Here is a 19,915-nt window from a genome sequence, read left to right on the forward strand (position 1 = left end):
TGAATTGACTGTTACTGATAAAGAAACTACTTCACTTCAAGAGGGAATAAGTCACTTTAAAGAGGTTTAATTGATTAAGAGAAGAAATGAACATACATAATTTGTGATGGCACTTCATAAATCGGGATTGATTGCCAGAAAGGATAAATTGAAGGAAGAAAACAGAACCCTAATACAACTGCATAAATTTTAAATAAAAAAATTTTTTGCGTACAAAAGGAGAAACATGGAGAAAGAGGAATCTTTGGCTAAGAAATCAAGACACATATCAAGCACTGCAAAAAATACTACTTATGACTTTATTTTTCTTTTTAATTAAGAGGGTTTACTCAAATTTGGCTTCATGAACAAACCACACAGCAATAATTACATAAAGTTTTACTGATCCAAAAGTACTATATCTGCCACCAAAAATGATTCTTTATATATTTCTGTTGTAAAAATCATAATGATGCCACAATTTAGATTTACTGCCTACCTTTACAATTAAATATTGAATCCTTTTGGGAGATCATGATACCCCTATCATTAATTTGAAATATTTTACTTTTCAAATACCATTCTTAGAAATAAAAAGTATAATCATAAAGTATGTTAACTTCCATTCCTAAAAAATTTTTTGATCACAAGCTAAAGGGCATTGGTTGGGAGTTAAAAATGCATTTATTTCAGGAATAGTTTTTGCATAGATGTAATTGATAACATTAAAAAATCAGAATGTAAGTTTTCCATACAGATTATATGTTCCTGTAAAGTATAGAAGTGCATTGTTGAGATGTTAAGGCATTTGGGGACAAAGGACACTTCTATGTTTCCTTAGCCTAGAGCTTGCCTCTTTGCTTAGAAGACTCTTTAATCCTTTTGACAAAAGAAAGGTCCCCTAGTCCCTCGGGCCAGTTGTCATGATCTGTTAAGTAAGTGGAAAACCTCAGGTCAGACGCAAATCTATTAACCTCATTAGTCCTCTTAGTTTCCACCAAACCATTTTGTCATTTTCCCTGGTTCACCCCTTTTCTCAGCAAGAAAAAAGAAATTACTGGGACGAATGGCAAAGGTTTTGAAAAAAACCTCAATTTGAATCCCATCTCCGCCACTTAGTAGCTTTTGTAGAAGTTACTTCTACAGATTTGGAGAAGTTACTCTTCCTGAGCCTCAGTTTCCTCATCTATTAAAGGGGATAACAACATCTATCTGTTAAAGTTGAGAGAGTTAATGTGATTCCTATGTACAGTGCTGGACATAATGTAGCCATTCAATCAATCTTACTTCCTAAATAATAACACCTTCTAAAACATGCTTACTTTGTACCAGACACTTAAGAGTTGCCCACACCCCCAGCAGCCAGTCTCCCATCTCCTCTCTCCAACAGCCTCAGTTTCCATTTAGAAAACCATGAGGTTCTGGGGAAGTGACCCTACTCAGATCACTGACTGATCTAAGTCATAAGTGCACTCTGTTCCCCTGGCTGGGGTTACTGGTTGAGGATGGACACTTGCATAAGCTGGTCCCAAGCAGAGGGAGTCTCAGAATTTGGTTAGAAATGCTGAGACAAAGTCATTCCCTCCCCTCTGTCTCTGTCCAGGTGGATGTAAACAAAGAAGCCTGTAGCTGCAGGTGCAGCAGACAGCCATCCTGCTACCAGGAGAGTCCATCTCACTATATGGCGAACATCATAGCAGCAAAAACAGAGGGAAAAGGAAAAAAATGCCCTTGATGAGATCGCTGAGGTGCAGGGTCAAGTCTCACCTGTTATCTGAGATAACAAATTCCTTCATTGCTTTTGAGACAACAAATTCCTTCATTGCTTAAGCCAGTTTGAGTTGTAGCTAAAAGCATCCTATCCGACACAGGACTTTAAACATGCATTAACTAATCCAATCCTCCCAACCGCTGATGAAATGAATACTATAAGGGACCTCACTTTATAGAAAAGAAAATGAAGGCTTCCAGAAATGAATTTTCCCAAGAACATCAGCTAGTGACAAAGCGAGAGAGAGGCATGGACATATATACACTACCAAACGCAAGGTAGATAGCTAGTGGGAAGCAGCCGCACAGCACAGGGAGATCAGCTCGGTGCTCTGTGACCACCTAGAGGGGAGGGATAGGGAGGGTGGGAGGGAGGGAGACGCAAGAGGGAAGGGATATGGGAACAGATGTATATGTATAACTGATTCACTTTGTTATAAAGCAGAAACTAATAATAAAAAAAAGAAAATGGAACTTGGCCTCAATATAATAAAAAATACTGTACCTTTAAAAAATAAATAAATAAATAAATAAAAGAACATCAGCTAATAAGGGTATAGCCAAGCTTCCATCCCAGGCATTCTCACTGCAGGGCTGGCAATCTTAAAGAAAACTTTAGAAGGAAAGGCTGACTATGCCTGCTCATTATGTGGGGGGAGTATATTCTTAAAAGATGGATGTGGCTGCTTTCTTCAAAAACTTAAAACCTGTTTTTTGTACTGATGAAAAAACCGTGTTAGAATTACAAAAGAAAACCATTTCACTGGAGGCCTGGAGAAGCACTTACCTCGAGGCTTTTTTTCTTCTTTAAAAAGGAAAAATTATGTACCTCACTTTAACAAATACTGACTCAACTCCACTGGTGAGGGAAGTGGAAAGATTTCCCCCCCACCCTTGCTACATTAAATACTATCAGAAAACAATACTGTATAACCATGTAGGCACTGCTGTGTTTCCAAATGAGATCCTTAAAGCCACAGTATCTTATGCACATCACCACACTGGTGCTATTAGTAAAGAAATATACGGGAGGGGAAAATAATAAGTAATATTACAGATCCAAACTAATCAGTGATTAATGCAAAGAAGGTCTGAACCCTTGATAAGACTATTAGCACATGAAAGAGTAGGTTGAAAAGAGTAGGTCCCTGATATTAAACTCAAGTACACATGTGTTACATCAACCACATTTTAATTCACTAGCAGCCATTTAATCAACTATCTTTAGCAACAGTTCAAACACATTTGAATTTCATATTCTTTTCTACATTTCGGGAGTGATTAGCTTGGACATGCCTTGAATCCATGGATGTGTTTTGTCATTTGTAAAATCAGGATACTGGACAGATTTTTTAGGACCCTTCCAACGCCAAAGTTCTATGGTCCAGCCATAAGATAAACACACACACACAGATATTTGTGTGTAATATCTACATTTGGATGAGCCTTATAAAACTGCTGTTTTGTACATCAAAAATGAATGAACACAGCAAATTCATATGGTTTCATTCAATCTATAACACAAAGATAGTATAAAATAGCACCATATCATCCCTCCCCAACTAACAGGTCTGATTCTTCTGCTCAGATACACAAGCCACTTGCTGGAGAAACAAAGAGAAGTTCACTCTTAAAAGTATGGCACTGGGGCTTCCCTGGTGGCGCAGTGGTTGAGAGTCCGCCTGCCGATGCAGGGGACACGGGTTCGTGCCCCGGTCCGGGAAGATCCCACATGCCGCAGAGCGGCTGGGCCCGTGAGCCATGGCCGCTGAGCCTGCGCATCTGGAGCCTGTGCTCCGCAACGGGAGAGACCACAACAGTGAGAGGCCTGCGTACCGCAAAAAAAATACAAACATTACAATCAGCTTCTGTTGAGTATGTCTCCCTTAATTAAATTGATAGGTGTACCAATGACCTGTCAGAGTCCCACAGCAATGTTCTTGTTATGAGTCCCTGTCTGAACCATAAGAAAGAACCAGGTCCTTCAATATTAAAGCAAAACCACAGCTATCTGATAGTCAAACAAATCTCACATAAGTCAAGGCCCACATAAGATCCCCCAAATCATCATGTGCATAAGAGGAATATTTTGAAGAACTTTTGATTATGGAAGAAAACAAACAAATTGGTAATGTTGAGGGTTACAAGTGTGGTTATTTTTTAAATCAATTTTAGATAATAAGGGACATGAAATTCATACTTCAGGCTAGCAATAGTATCAACAGAATTTCTAGACATAAAAAAATTTTAATTAATTTTAATATGTTTCCAGAGAAGAGGTTCAAATACTTAGCTCTGTATCCATATGGTGCAAAAAGGCTTAGATACTATGGCTTAGAATTTCTAATTAAAAGGTCCTCAGAACCAAGTATGTGAGATCTGGGGGTGGACCCACTCCTCACTAGAGAGTACCTCCATAGCCCCATTTTCCTGAATAAAGTCCCCCTCAGCCCCCATGTTGGCTGCAAAAGCCCTGGCAGGACTCCAGGCAGAAACCAACCTCTCCATCTGCCAGAATTACCCGAGCAACCTCCTCACCATCAAATGTGGCCACCACTTGTGCCACTCTGCATCCAACAGTCCCGGGTGGATTTACAGGACAGGTTTCCTTGCTTGCCACCAATGCTAGGAGGGGCCCTTCTGGAGTAATGCCCAGATGGACAGGATGACACGATGGTGAACACGCAGCTTCACATCACCAGGAGCAAGAGGTGGGGGCAGAACAGATGAGCATATGCAGGAAGCATAGTCGAGTTCGGGCAATTTTCTGTGAGGAGAACCTAGAGGTGTTTGTCCCCTTGCACTCATCCCCTGACCACCAGGGCCACCATATGAGGTCCTGCCTCTCATCGTAGGAAAGGGATCAGCAGTGACCTAGAGCCCCTGAAGAAGAAAGTGGCAGGTGTTCAGAAACAAACAGCCACCCAAGAAAGAAGACCACTAGGATTGTGGGGGGGGGGGGATGGAGGGAGGTGGGGAGAGAGGGAGTTGGAAAATCAGAGACAGAAATTACTCTCTGAATTTGAGCACCTGGACCAGTTTGTTGAATGTGAGCGAGAGGCCGTCGAAGGGAGTGGGATGCCACCCAAATATGCTGCTGCGATGGTATATTGATTATTTTCAGCTGCGGGCACTTGAAACACAGCAAATGCAGAGAGAGGCTTTCTCTGAACCCTCCTCATTGGCTAAAAGGAACACAGTATCATAAATCCCCTCCCTGGGAGTCTCATCAACCAGGGAAGGCTGACTGTTGTCACATGACGGGAGACTAGATGTCGACACCACATGCGGACAAACTTTGTCACCAACTCTCATACCTCCCATCCATTCTTCAAAGGACCCATTCATCTTGCCTAAAAATCATATACTCCCCACCCCAAGAGGCCTATATCCCCTCTCCCCTTTCCCTATTAAGATAGTATTTAATCCTGAATTTGAAGCTACGACAGGCAGTTGCTCATTTTTCCCTGGGTACCTCCCATGTATACATGAGGTATACATGTGAATAAACTTCCATTTGTTTTTCTCCTGTTCATCTGTCTTTTATTACAGGAGTCTCAGCTGAGCTCAGAAGGGCAGAGGGAAAGTTATTCATCCTCCCCTACATAGTTCTCAAGGTTAGCCGAGAAGGACATTTAATACAAACTCAATGCAGACACAATAGCATTTTCAGACTACGTCTCCACACTCAAAGATCTACTAAAGAAGTTGGCAGAGAAGAGTGTGATGTCAGAAGGGAAAGTGCTGCTGGATGTCGAGACCACCCATGACAGGTGTGAAAGCCTGAAGCGCCCAGCTCTCTGTTCGTTCCATAAGGAAGGAAGGAGACTGCCTTCCTCTGCAGTATTTGGCACTGCAGGAAATGACACAGAAACTGAAAGTTACTCTGGATCTTGAAACAGCACATCCTAATCTCTCTGTCTCTGAGGATTAAAAAAAAATTGGGGACATTTGTGAAGAAAAAGCAGAGAGTTTATCCAGAGAGATTTACCGCTTATCCAGTAGTCCTGGGTTCTGAAGGATTTGATTCCAGCTGGCATTACTGGGAGGTCCAGGTGGATGAGATGCCTGAATGGTCCACGAGGTTTGTAAAAACTCCCCTTCCAGGAGAAAAAAAGTGACCCCCATCAAAACAGAACAGATGGTGGACGATTCAGCGACAGGATGGTGTCTATGTCGCATGAGGCATTGTTCCAGCCACTTTTCTGAAGCAAAAGCCCAGAAGAGAAGGAAGGGCACTTATCTGAACTAGGGGTTCCATGAGATTTCTTTCATTTTTCCATCTGAGTAACGTCTCACAGCCATTCTTTCACTGAGAAAACTTTCTGAAATACTAAGGCCTTATTTGTGTATTAGATATGATTTGAAATGTCTTACACTGTGTGAAGGAAGAGATTATGAGCAATAAACTACCCTAAAGCCTGTCACACTGCTTCATTTTCTTCCTGTAATTTATGAATAGGAGGCAGAATAATATCTAACTCTCAGTGAATCTAGCACAAACAATTTTTTTTCAATGCTTCTAAGACTTAAACATATAAATGAAATCATACATACATGCTCTTATCTATCTGGCTTCTTTCACTCAGAATAATTATTTTCAGATTTATCCACATTGCTGCATGAATCAATAGTTCACTCCTTTTCATTTCTGAGTAGCACATTATACATATATACCACGATTTGTTTATTCATTCACTCACTGATAGGCATTTGGGCCATGAATTCTCTCTTCATGGGAGATATGAGTTGCTTTTTGGCCCGTCCCTTGCCCTTGTCATTATTGACACTGACCCAAAAGATCAGCAGGTCAGTCTAAGCTCCTCTGCACAGATTGTAATGGAAATTGGACTATTCTTAGATGACACTGAAAATGTCAGAAAATGATCAGAACCCCAGAGAAATACGTGCAAAGACAGCAACACAATTCAAACACACACACACAAGAGATATCCAGGTAGCCTTTCAACAAATGAAAAGATGCTGCAGTGAGATATCATTTCTTGCCCGTCAGAGTTGTCCAGAAATTGACAAGACACATTTTTGGTGAGGCTGTGAGGAACAGGCATTCTCATTCATTGATGATGGAATGCAAAATTCAAAGAAACTTGCAAATGCCTAACAGGATGCATTTACTCTTCACCCAGCAGTCCAACTTCCCGGATATACCTAAATATATACCTCCACAAATATGAAACAAATATTTACAGTGTTATTCATCACAGAATTATTTGTAATAGCGAAACATAGAAACACAAATTTCTATTAAATTTGAGACAATGTGTGCATTTGAAACAATGAATTTGAAAAGAAATCCTTGATTCCATAGCGGTATACTAAAAAAGTTAATAATAACACATATAGGGAGAAGTGATGGTTGTGGTGTAACTAAAAGTCTTTTTATGGAAGAGTATCAGCTAAAAAACAGAGAAGTGGGACTTTCGGGGAGGGGGGGACCTTCAAGATGGCGGAAGAGTAAGACGTGGAGATCACCTTCCTCCCCACAAATACATCTACACGTGGAACAACTCCTACAGAACACCTACTGAACGCTGGCAGAAGACCTCAGACCTCCCAAAAGGCAAGAAACTCCCCACGTACCTGGGTAGAGCAAAAGAAAAAAGACAAAACAGAGACAAAAGGATAGGGACGGGACCCGCACAGTGGGAGGGAGCCGTGAAGGAGGAAAGGTTTCCACACACTAGACGCCCCTTCGTGGGCGTAGACTGCGGGTGGCGGAGGGGGGAAGCTTCGGAGCCGCGGAGGAGAGCGCAGCCACAGGGGTGCGGAGGGCAAAGCGGAGAGATTCCCGCACAGAGGATCGGTGCCGACCAGCACTCACCAGCCCGAGAGGCTTGTCTGCTTCTCCGCCGGGGCGGGCGGGGCTGGGAGCTGAGGCTCGGGCTTCGGAGGTCGGATCCCAGGGAGAGGACTGGGGTTGGCGGCGTGAACCCAGCCTGAACGGGGCTAGTGCGCCACAGCTGGCCGGGAGGGAGTCTGGGAAAGTCTGGAGCTGCCGAAGAGGCAAGAGACCATTGTTTCGGGGTGCGTGAGGAGAGGGGATTCAGAGCACCGCCTAAACGAGCTCCAGAGATGGGAGGGAGGAAGAGAGGGGGGAAAGACACAGAGAGAGAATGCAAATGCAGCAATATGTTAGCACTTGGTGAATCTAAATGAAAGGTATACAGACACAGCTCGGAGATTTAAGCAGGTTCAGTTCCAGACCACCACAATAAAGCAATATTGCAATAAAGTGAATCACGCAATTTTTTTGTTTCCCAGTGCATATAAAAATTATGTTTACACTATACTACAGTCTATTAAATGTGCGATAGCATTATGTATAAAAAAATAATGTACAACCTTAATTTTAAAATATTTTTATTGCTAAAAAGTGCTAACCATCATTTGAGCCTTCAGCAAGTCATAATCTTTTTGCAATAGTAACATCAAAGATCACTGACCGGGCTTCCCTGGTGGCGCAGAGGTTGAGAATCCGCCTGCCGATGCAGGGGACACGGGTTTGTGCCCTGGTCGGGGAAGATCCCACATGCCGCGGAGCGGCTGGGCCCGTGAGCCATGGCCGCTGGGCCTGCGCGTCTGGAGCCTGTGCTCCGCAAAGGGAGAGGCCACAACAGTGAGAGGCCCGCGCACCGCAAAAAAAAAATCATCACTGACCACAAATCATCATAACAAATATAATAATGAAAAATTTGAAATATTGCGATAATTACATAATATGACACAGAGACACAAAGTAAGCAAATGCTGTTAGAAAAACAGTGCTGGCAGACTTGCTCGATGTGCAATAAAGCAAAACATAATAAAACGAGGTATGCCTAATAGGAGTTCATTGTATTATTTCTTTAACTTTTTCACACATTCAAGAGGTTTCCAAAAATAAACTGGGAGAAAGAAATTCCTATATTAGTAAAATGAATAATAAAAGGCTATAGGAAAGTCTAAATTCACCAGTAATTTATATGTGGATGTTCCCACAAGTCTTTAACGATAGCATATTGTGTCAAAGAGTACAAGTTGAAAAACCTGGAACTTTAGGGTAGGCATGACTTAAATCATGTTAATTATATAAAAATACATGTTCATTTTAGAAAAACTAGAAAAAGCAGATATGCAAAAAGATGAAAATAATATGTAATTTTACCTCCCAGAGATAATTTACCTCCCAGAGTATTTTGGTATAAACTCCTTCAGAATTATGTCTATTCATATACAGCCATATATAAATATAAACTGTTTTTTGCAGAAATGTGATCATGCTGGATAGAATGTTTTATAACCTGCTTTTCACTCGATGTCTGGGAATATCTTTTCATATTGAGAAGTATATTTTTATACCTATATTTTTAGTGGCTGCATAGTACTCTATCCTGTAGATGTATAAAACTTCACTCAACTAATATTTTACTCTAGAATATTTAAATGGTTTTCAGTTTTTCACTGTCATTATTATGGTACAGAAAAATGTATGTTTCATATTCCTTGTTTTCAAAACCAAAAGCCAAGTCCCATTGTTTAAAGTAAAACAAAACAAAACAAAACAAAAACTAGAGGCCCTATATTCTTTAATTCAATTCTGGCTAATAAAAATCATAACTGAATCTAGACTCTGCAGACTTCTAATTAATGGTTCTTGGCAAGGAACCTCAGGTTGGTAAGAGGCTGTTGACTTGAGTGCTGGAAGGTGTTGAAGTGCTAAGCTATGAAGGGTGGGTTAGAGACTACAAGCTATCTCCTAATGCTCATTCTCCTCTGCTTACATAGAAATTGAATTTGTACTTAGGCACATAGCTACTCACCTAAATATTCCATTTCCCAGTATCCCTCATAGGTAGGTATGATTGTTTAACCGAGGTCTAGCTGATGATGAATGTCAGTGAATGTAATGGCGCCACTTTCAGATGGTGCTGTTAAAAAGAATGAGTGAGTATTACATTTCTCCTCATTCCTACTGTCTGGAATGCAGTTACAATGACAGAACTGGAGCAGCCATTTTGGACCATGGGATGGAAACCACATGTCAAAGATAGTAAAGCAAGAAGTAGGATCCTTATTCCCTAATGATTATGGAACTACCATACTATCCCTGGACTATATACCTGGAGTTTTTATGTGAGGGAGAAGTCAACTATCTTATTCAAGCTCCTCTTTTTTACGGATCTCTACACTTCAGCAGCTCATCCTGTATCACAATTAATACAGAACTGTATACTACCAGTTAGATAAAGATGAGGCTGGAAGTGTCTGCAAGACCTTTGATTTAGAGATACTAAGAATATAAAGCCTAACCCATGTTGGGGTGAAGACCCTGTGGTTCAGAATTATACTCGTTCCACATTTTTCAGCATAAAAATGTCTTGGATAGTTTGTAAGGGAACTCTTCAGTTACCCAACTTCAGGGTTGAGTATTACCACCTATGAAACATAAGCTTTAATCTAAAGACTATGCATGTGTGCTAATTACTTATTAGTCATAAAAAATGTGGACTCTGGTATTCTCCCTGAAGATTTCACTGAATTAATTAATAGGTCCTTGTAATAGATTTAACAGATTCATTTCTTAAAAACAAAATAAGTGTGGAGTCTTCCTTTATTTTATGAAGCACTTTGTAGCAATACCTTTGTACAAATTCTGAACAATTTTTACCTGATAACTTCCTAGAAATAAAATTAACCGATCAAACAATATATGTATTGTATAAATGTTGCCAAATTACTATCCAGAAATGCAGCAATCTGCATTGCTATGTTGTATGTAAGTGTTGATGACATGGAGCTTCTGAGTCCATAACAATTTCTCTTTCAGGATTCTCTATGATCTTTACATAAAGACACTTGGACTTCTTGGATGATTGATCATACTTGCCTGCTTTGCACATGTAGAAGGCGCCCGTCAGGTTGGTTTCAATCACAGCATTCCACCCCTTTGAACTGATGTGTTCAGAAGGAGAGAAGAACTGGCCTCCTCCATTGTTTACCAAGAAACTGATCTGACCATAAAAGTCTCAGGTGGCTTTGACCAAATTATTCGCCTAAAGAAAAACATTAAAAGTGAACTGGTTACAGACAGAGAAAGACAAATATTATATGATAGCACTTATATGTGGAATCTAAAAAATACAATGAATTAGTGAATATAACAAAAAATAAGCAGATTCACAGACATAGAGCCCAAACTAGTGGTTACCAATGTGGAGAGGGAAGCAGGGAGGGGCAATGTAGGGGTAGGAGATTAAGAAGTACAAACTATTAGGTATAAAATAAGCTACAATAGTATATTATACAACATGGGGAATATAGCAAATATTTTATGATAACTATAAATGAAGTATAACCTTTAAAAATTGTGAATCACTATATTATACATCTGTAACATATAAATTGTACATCAACTGCACTTCAAAAAATAAATAAATAAAATGTTAAAAGTGAACTGGTTAATAACCTAACTTGCTACTTGGACTTTATCACCTGCTTTAGGAGAGTAGCAGAGCTTGCAGTGTCTCACAGTGAATAGTAACTCTGAGAACCACAGTAAACGGAGAGGTAGTCACAATGAATAAACCTGAAAATCCTATATCAGTGAATAATTTACTAGTATCCAATACCCATAGATCATAAAGCTAAATTTGGAATTTTAATGACAAGATTTATCCAAGGACCTGGATCACCCCTCCATTGTTTTAATTTGTAAGCTACCAACACAGAATAATGGATAGTGATGAAACAGACATTACGAAATGAGTTAAAGGGCAAAAGGCACAAAAGGTAGTCTCTAGATGAAACTGTCCTTGCTTAGCTTCCCTACATTTCTTCCCTTCCTCTCTTTCTCCTGAGGCCACTCACCCAATAGATCATTAGCTCAAGAATCTCCTTCACAGGCTCTGCTTCTAGCAAACCTCATCTAAGATAGCTACTATGGCAAAACTTAAAGCACAGTCAGGTTTAGGGACAACTACTATAAATTAAAACGAATGAATAAGTAGGATAGATTTGCATTCCTCAAAAAACTAAAACTAGAGTTGCCATATGATCCAGAAATCCCACTCCTGCACTGCTGGCCATATACCCAGACAAAACTATAATTTGAAAAGATACATGCACCCCAATGTTCATAGCAACAGTATTACAATAGCAAGGCACTGAAACAACCTGAATGTCCATCAACAGATGAATGGATAAAGATGTGATACACACACACACACACACACACACACACACACACTGGAATAATACACAGCCATTAAAAAGAATGAAATAATGCCATTTGCAGCAACATGGATGGATCTAGAGATTATCATACTAAGTGAACTAAGTCAGAAAGAGAGACAAATACCATATGACATCACATATATGTGGAATTTAAAATAAAACACAAATCAATATATCTATGAAACAAAAACAGACTCACAGATATAGAGAATGGATTTGTAGTTGCCAAGGGGGAGGGAAGGATTGGGAGTTTGGGATTAGCAGATGCAAGCTATTACATATAGAATGGATAAACAACAAGGTCCTACTGTATAGCACAGGGAATTATATTCAATATCCTGTGATAAACCATAATGGAAAAGAATATGAAAGAGAATATATATCTGTATAACTGTCGCTTTGCTGACAGCAGAAATTAAACACAACACCGTAAATCAACTCTACTACAATAAAATTTTAAAAAACAAAGATAGATTTGCTTTACCTCCTCATCATTACAGATGTTGCATTTTATGGGAGTGACTTGAGCCTGGCTGGTAGGAGGCAGACTGGCCTTCAGTTTAATCTGCAGCAGATTTTAATCTATCAGACTCACGGGATGCAGTGACCACATTACACCTGAGGAGACAACAGCCAAAGAACAACTAAATATGTTTTCACTGGTTGTCCAAATTCTGAAAGTAATAACGTTTAGAAAATGTTTCATGTGTTCCTATAAAAACATATGGATTAGGACTTCTGCTTATGCTCAAGATGGAGTAATAGGAACTGAACTTACCCTCCAGCCCAAAACAACTAAAAAACTGAACAAAATATACGCAACAATGATTTCCAGGCACTGGATATCAAGTAGCACAGGATAGTGATCCCAGAGAGTGAACACAAACAATGTGAGCCCTATTATTATTCCAGATTGCTGCCTAGAGAGAGTCTACAGGCTGCAACATACGGAGGAGGAACCCATTCAGAGCCCAGCAGTCTCCTGGGTAGAAGAGATGAAGTTGGGAGTCCAAGACAGCTAGATTACACAGGGCATAGAGAGAAAGGAGGTACACAGGGAGAGAACTCCAGAGATCTGCAGAGTTCCCTCAGATCTTCAGCTGAGCACTGATCAGTACATATGAGTAAGGAAACAATCTGAGGCTGGGGAAAGATTGTTCCCAAGCTCTACAAAGTTTCAAACTGTTTCCAAGTAACTTAATTGCATCACAGAACAAAGTTCAGCGATATTTATAAGAATACAAAAATAACTAGCCTGGGGCTTCCCTGGTGGCGCAGTGGTTGAGAGTCCGCCTGCCGATGCAGGGGACACGGGTTTGTGCCCCGGTCTGGGAAGATCCCACATGCCGCGGAGTGGCTGGGCCCGTGGGCCATGGCCACTGAGCCTGCGCGTCCAGAGCCTGTGCTCCGCAACAGGAGAGGCCACAACAGTGAGAGGCCCGCATACCGCAAAAAATAAATAAATAAATAAAAATAAAATAACTAGCCTGCAACAAGGTAAAATTCAAATGTCTGGCATCCAACAAAAAGCCACAAGGCATACGAAGGAGCAGGGAAATACAGCCCAGAATGAGGAGAAAAGCAAATAAAAACGGGCCCAGGAATGGCCCTGATGACATAATTAAATAAACCAATGATAAAGAGAAAAATATTAAAAGCAGCCAGAGCAAAAGAACACAAAAAAGACAAGGAAGACAGAAGACTTATTTTCAGAAACAATGTAAGCCAGAAGATAGTGTAATATCTTGAAAGTACTGGGGATGCAGGTGGTGGTGGGAGTTTTGGAACCCAGAACTCTTACCCAGTGAAAATAGCTTTCAAAAGTAATGGCAAATTAAAGACTTATTCACACATATGATATCCAGAAGAATTCATTAAAGTAGACCTGCACTACAAAAAGATTAAAGGAAGGCCTTCAAACAGAAGGACAATGATACCAGATGAAAATCTAAATCTACAAAAGAAGAAAGAGAACTGGAAATGGTAATTATGTGAGTAAATAAAGCAAATATCAAGTCTTTTCTTATTTCTATTCAATCTCTCTAAAAGGCAGTGATTGTTTAAAGTAAAAATGATATCAGTGTATTGTAGGCTTTATAACATATGTAGAAATAAAATGTATGAGAACAGCATTTAATTGTTACACAATGTCCAGGAAGGGTGAAATAGAAGTATCCGCAGTCCTTGTTTTGCTCAGCTCTAATACATGCTAATTTCAGTTACCTTAGTTTAAATAACACCAGACCCCCAACGACACTGTTCAAATTCCAGTTACCATGGCAGATTAACTGTGAGTAACTGCATAAAATATAAACTGCACCACCAGTACAAATCCACAAATCAGCATGCGAATAACAGATGCACATCACGGTCAGTGACTAACTGTTTCACTTCTTTCACTGTCTGTAAGTGATTGGCCACCGTGCATCTGTTCTTCAACTTGTGCACAGACGGCAAAGAATGCAGTTGTGTTGCCTCCTTGTCTCCCGATGATAAACCCATGTGACATTTTACAAAAACCGATGACTGAAGGAGAGACTGGCCAACAAAGACGAAAGTGCAACAAAGAAATAAAAATTGGTAACACTGAAAGTGAAATTAGAATTGTATGTAAATGGAGTTATAAAAGGAAGAGCTACCCATGGGAATGCTGACACTCCACCAGTGCTTTCCTTAAGTAAAAATATTAAGCTATGAGACACGGGACTATTCATTTATCTTACTAAGTAATCCTGAACCTTATTGCTCATTGTTGCCTTACATGTTAGTTTATCCTAAAGAGAATGCTTCCTTCTTTTCATGTACAAATATAAAAAGCAGAAATACGTGCAAAGACAGCCTTGAAACAGAGAGAGGCAAGAGCCTCACCACCTCTGGGAAGCCCAGATGTATATGGCAGATTTAAAGCGAACTATATTGATGATCACAACTATGTTGATGACCCTCCTTCCTCTCCCTCACTGAGCCCAGATTGGCAGCTCCTTCTACATGCTCCCATATCCCTGACCTCATTCTAATACAGCATTTAAACCAGTATTGTATGATAATTAAGTCTCCCCCCACTCACTATCATCTCCTGGAGGATTGGGACCCTGTCATTGTAATTATTACACTCACAAACAGTCCACATTCAATATTCATGTATGGAATAAATGACACTTAGAAAGGTAAAGAGTAAAATGGCTCTCTGTTTGACCACAACCATTCTAGTTGTACATGATGAGGTAACTTCCGCATATTAAAATAAGGCACTTTAAAAAACTATTTTTCAAGATTAGGTTATAATTTAGTGAGTTACAAATGCAGACAACTTTTGGAAATTCTGATAGGCCATCTGAGAGCTTTACAAAGCAAATATTAAAAAGATTCACCATGAATTCCTTGCAAGACAAGACTAACTTTAAAATAGAATTCAATTTATCAAAATTGATGTGTAGGACTTTCCTGGTGGCGCAGTGGTTAAGACTCCGCCTGCCAATGCAGGGGACACAGGTTCGAGCCCTGGTCCAGGAAGATTCCACATGCCGTGGAGCAACAAAGCCCATGCGCCACAACTACTGAGCCTGAGCTCTAGAGCCTGTGAGCCACAACTACTGAACTGGCGTGCCACAACTACTGAGGCCCGCATGCCTAGAGCCCATGCTCCGCACAAGAGAAGCCACAGCAATGAGGAGCCCACGCACCTCAACAAAGAGTAGCCCTCGCTCGCTGCAACTTAGAGAAGCGCGCAGCAACGAAGACCCAATGCAGCCAAAAATAAATAAATTAATTTATTTTTAAAAATTGATGTATAATTTTCAACAAAGCATATATTATACTGTTAGGAGAACCGTTATTCCTTTCTTCTTCTGTTTCCAGGAGGAAGTTTCTACTCCCAGGAGGGGAAAGAATTGAAATCACATTTCTAGCCCAGGTCCAACCCTCAGCCAGGTTTCCCTGAATTAGGAGGAATAGCTAATCGGATTAATAAAACGGAAAGGAGAAACAAGCTCCCCTGGATTAGCCACTGCCTCTGCCCATCACCTTCTTTTCTTTGATCTTTCTGCCTTAAAGATGGGCATTAACTGCTCTAGTTCCCAGAGCAGAGCACAGGCTGACAAGGCATGGAAATCTGACACCTACAACTCTTCCTAAATCCACATTAAGAAGCTAAGCCTCATTAAAAAAAAAAAAAAAAAAAAAAAAAAAAACCTCAAGAATACTAAGGTGATTAATGCCTGACTTTGTCCAAGGCCTCAAATAAGAGACATAATGAAAATATAAATAGGATTATTCACAGGAATTATCTAATTAGAAGCTTACTAAATTATCACTAATTACTATCTGAACCCTGAAGGCTTCAGGAAAGTTATCTAATATTAGCAGAGCTATACTGGGACACAACTTTAAAAGGCTATTTATTTTAACTGCCATATAAACATGAACCAGGGGGCAAAGGTATTACAAGGCAGAATGCTGCAGTGCTGGGTAGAACCAGAAACCTAAATTTCCATTAAAGGAATGGTTAAATAAATTATTACACATCCATACAATAGAATACTATATAACTTTGAGAAGAATGAAGTACTACTATATGCACTAGCATGGAAAGAAAAATTACAGAGCAGTAAGACTACTACAGTCACAGTTTTGTAAATAACAAAATACACACAAGTGTATATGTGTGCATGTGGGTGACTCATAGAAAATCACCAGGAAAGGGGTTTAGGAGATGGGCAGAATGGGAAAGATCATTTTTTTCTTCTATATACGTCCATACTACCTGAATTTACTGCAATGCTCTTATTTTATAATAAACTAGAAAATTATTAGATGATATCCTTCTCCTCACCCTTATGCTAAATGATTTGGATGGACTTTTTTTGTTGTTTATATGAGTTGCTAGAGAAATTCAGAAAGATCGATAAACTTACTTAGAACAAGGTACAGAAGTAACTAGCAAATAATGAGTTATTTCTACATCAGAGGCATTTGTAGCCAAATATATTGCTTTTCTGCTTGGGCTGATACTGATTCCTTTCAATCTTCAACTCAGAGTGCTACATTTAAGCACCTTCTAGGTCCCTGGTGTTGATAAGAGCCTAGTCACCAGAGCAAGAAGGAGGGCTGTCTTGCCTCACAATTTCCACTTGCAATTCCTACTTTCATTTCATCCACTGTCACAGAAAGAGAATGACTAACTTGAGGACAGAGACAAGGATCTAGCTTGAATTCAATGTGAATGGTCTTAGGTTCAATATTCTTTGATGGAATCAGGACTCCTCTGGTCTAAGAGCATCTGTCAAATAGAGGAAGAGGGTTTCAATTCTGTTCGCTACATGCTGCCCTTGTGAGCTAGGGCTTTCAGCATCCTCTCAGAAAAGGGGCAGTCAAAATCATTTGGATGTGAAAGACAACACAGTAATCACTTTAAAAAGCATGCCTTGGACTTCCCTGGTGGCACAATGGTTAAGAATCCGCCTGCCAATGCAGGGGACACGGGTTCGAGCCCTGGTCTGGGAAGATCCCACATGCCGCAGAGCAACTAAGCCTGTGCATCACAGCTACGGAGCCTGCACTCTAGAGCCCGCGAGCCACAACTACTGAGCCCACGCCACAACTACTGAAGCCCACACGCCTAGAGCCTGTGCTCCACAACAAGAGAAGTCACCGCAATGAGAAGACCGTGCACCGCAGCGAGCAAAGAGTAGCCCCCGCTCACCACCACTAGAGAAAGCCTTTGCGCAGTAACGAAGACCCAACGCAGCCAAAAATAAATAAATAAAATAAATAAATTTATTTTAAAAAAGTATGCCTCAAAATCCAACTTGTAATTCACACCAAAAAATAGGAGCCTTCTCACTGGAAATTGAATTGGCTAACATTTTGTTTTATTTGCCCAATTTGGGTTTCTATAACAATTTTCAGGAAACAGCCATTAATCCTGGCATAAAAAAATAAAGCTGAGCAAGTCAGAGTAAAAATTATTTGTATACTCTTTCACTGAAGGAAATGCATTTCCAATACAACATTACTTTTTTTTTAAGTACATTGGAAGGTTGAACCAGGATCTGACCAATCTGCTGTGAAGCCTGGTATCTGACCTTCACAGAAAAATGATAACCAATTCTACTTTTCTAATGGATTTTCCTGAACAGGGTTACAGTTTTGGTGTTGGAAGTAAAGTGGGTAGTAATGGTGATGAAGCTACACCAGGGTCAGATTAAGGAATGCTAATTTCCTTTATTTTTTCTTATTAAGACGTATTTTTTCCTTTTTTCAACATACTTTTTTTAAGTTCATACGCTGTGCCGGGCATTAGAAACACAATGGTAAGCAAAGACAACTTACATGTTCATTAAAAAATTTTGAAAAATGAGTACAATTTAACTACTCATCATTCAAATCATTTCCAGAAAAAGTAGTTGCTGATAACAATATTACAAACTTCTTTTCAGTCTTCTTCTGCATATATATTTTTCATTAACAATTAAATTGGAATGCTATATTTTGTTTAGAATCCTGACTTTTTTCAATTATATGGTATGCATTTGACAACAAAATCTTCAATAGCAAGATGTTTAAATAGCAGCATATTTCATTGTTACTGATTTAGTCATTTCCCTTATCATGTTTCAACACTACATTCTTGTACACAAATCCGTGCTTCTCCCTGATTATTTCCAAAGAGTAAATTCCTGAGAGAGGAATTACTAGGTCATACAGCACAAATACTGTTAACACTTTTGGATTTTTTTCCCCAAACTGACCTCTAGAAAGCTTGTAATAATTTACATTCTTGCCTGCCTTCTCACTTCCTCATCAACACTTTCATTTTCCCCAATGTTTTAAAATTTTGTTAAAAAACCAACGGCACATTTTTATTACTATATTTTGCATTTCATTGCCAAAAAAATTGACTATTTTTTCATATACTTACTGCTTTTTTTTTAGTTCTTGATTTAAAATGCTTGGCCCATATCAGAAGCCTATTTTTCTATCAGTTGTTAGATCTTTTCCTTACTTATTTATGAGATCTCAAATATAATAAATTTGTTGTACATTGTAAATATTTTTCTTCATGTTCCTTCAAACTTTATTCATATATATTTTTTAACTCAATGAGGATATACACCCTCATATTTATCTATTTTCCCTTTTGTGGTTTCTTTCCTTGTTTATTGCTTATAAAGTCCTCCCTTCACCCAAGTTAAGGTAAATATTACAAGAGATTCGAGAAGATTACATGATGGGAGCCTTTTACCTTTTCCAGTTAAATCGCCAGGGAATTCCCTAGAAAGAATTAATTTTAAATTCACATCCATAATTAGTTCCATAGCATGATACCACACGTCTCCTTAATCCCCACCTTGGACACAGTATCTTTGGCTCTAAATTTTCCCTTTAGTTTACAAATAGTGGTTCATAATCCACCGCTTCTCCACAACTTTTCATAGAACTCTCCCCTCTCCACTCTCCCTCGCGGTTTAAATTTCACCCACAGCTACACTTCCTTTGCTTTGCAACTTCACGCTCTCCTAAACGCGCCTCTGGCCCCCTGGCTCCCGACCCCAGGTTACGCCAGCTTCTAAGGATCCCTCGCTCTGAGTACCCTAGCCCAGGGGCCTGCTCACGCACCTAGATGCAGCAGCTCGGTCGCGATGGCCTTTCCGATGCCCGTACCCCCGCCGGTGACGATGGCCACTTGGTGCTGCATCAAGCTTGCTGCCAGGCAGCTTTTGCCCTTGACCTAAGAACTCACGGCCACGGGACATTTGAGTGATGAAGCATAGGCCAGGTTAAGTCAATGGGTCCACGCCGCCTTATAAGTATGCCGGACAGAGGGCTCACGCCCACGTGACCGCCCGGGCCCCGCCCCGCCCCGTCCAGTCCACTCGCGCTGCCTCGCGTCGCACCGCCCCTCTCCATCGCCCCGCCCCACCCCGCGCGGCCG

General features: G+C 40.1%; 1 protein-coding gene across 1 annotated transcript; it reads right to left on the reverse strand.

Annotated features, from left to right (window-relative positions):
- Positions 1–437: 437 nt before the first annotated feature.
- On the reverse strand, positions 438–19,802 carry PECR (peroxisomal trans-2-enoyl-CoA reductase). The gene is given in 7 exon segments (XM_081242515.1): positions 438–982; positions 3,317–3,577; positions 10,637–10,775; positions 10,779–10,802; positions 12,467–12,544; positions 12,546–12,600; positions 19,596–19,802. Coding segments are annotated over 7 exon segments (801 nt in total). The 5' UTR covers positions 19,679–19,802; the 3' UTR covers positions 438–821.
- Positions 19,803–19,915: the final 113 nt, after the last annotated feature.

The sequence above is a fragment of the Mesoplodon bidens genome, assembly GCF_964165515.1.
Source record: "Mesoplodon bidens genome assembly, chromosome: 8".
In the NCBI taxonomy this organism is placed as follows: domain Eukaryota; kingdom Metazoa; phylum Chordata; class Mammalia; order Artiodactyla; family Ziphiidae; genus Mesoplodon; species Mesoplodon bidens.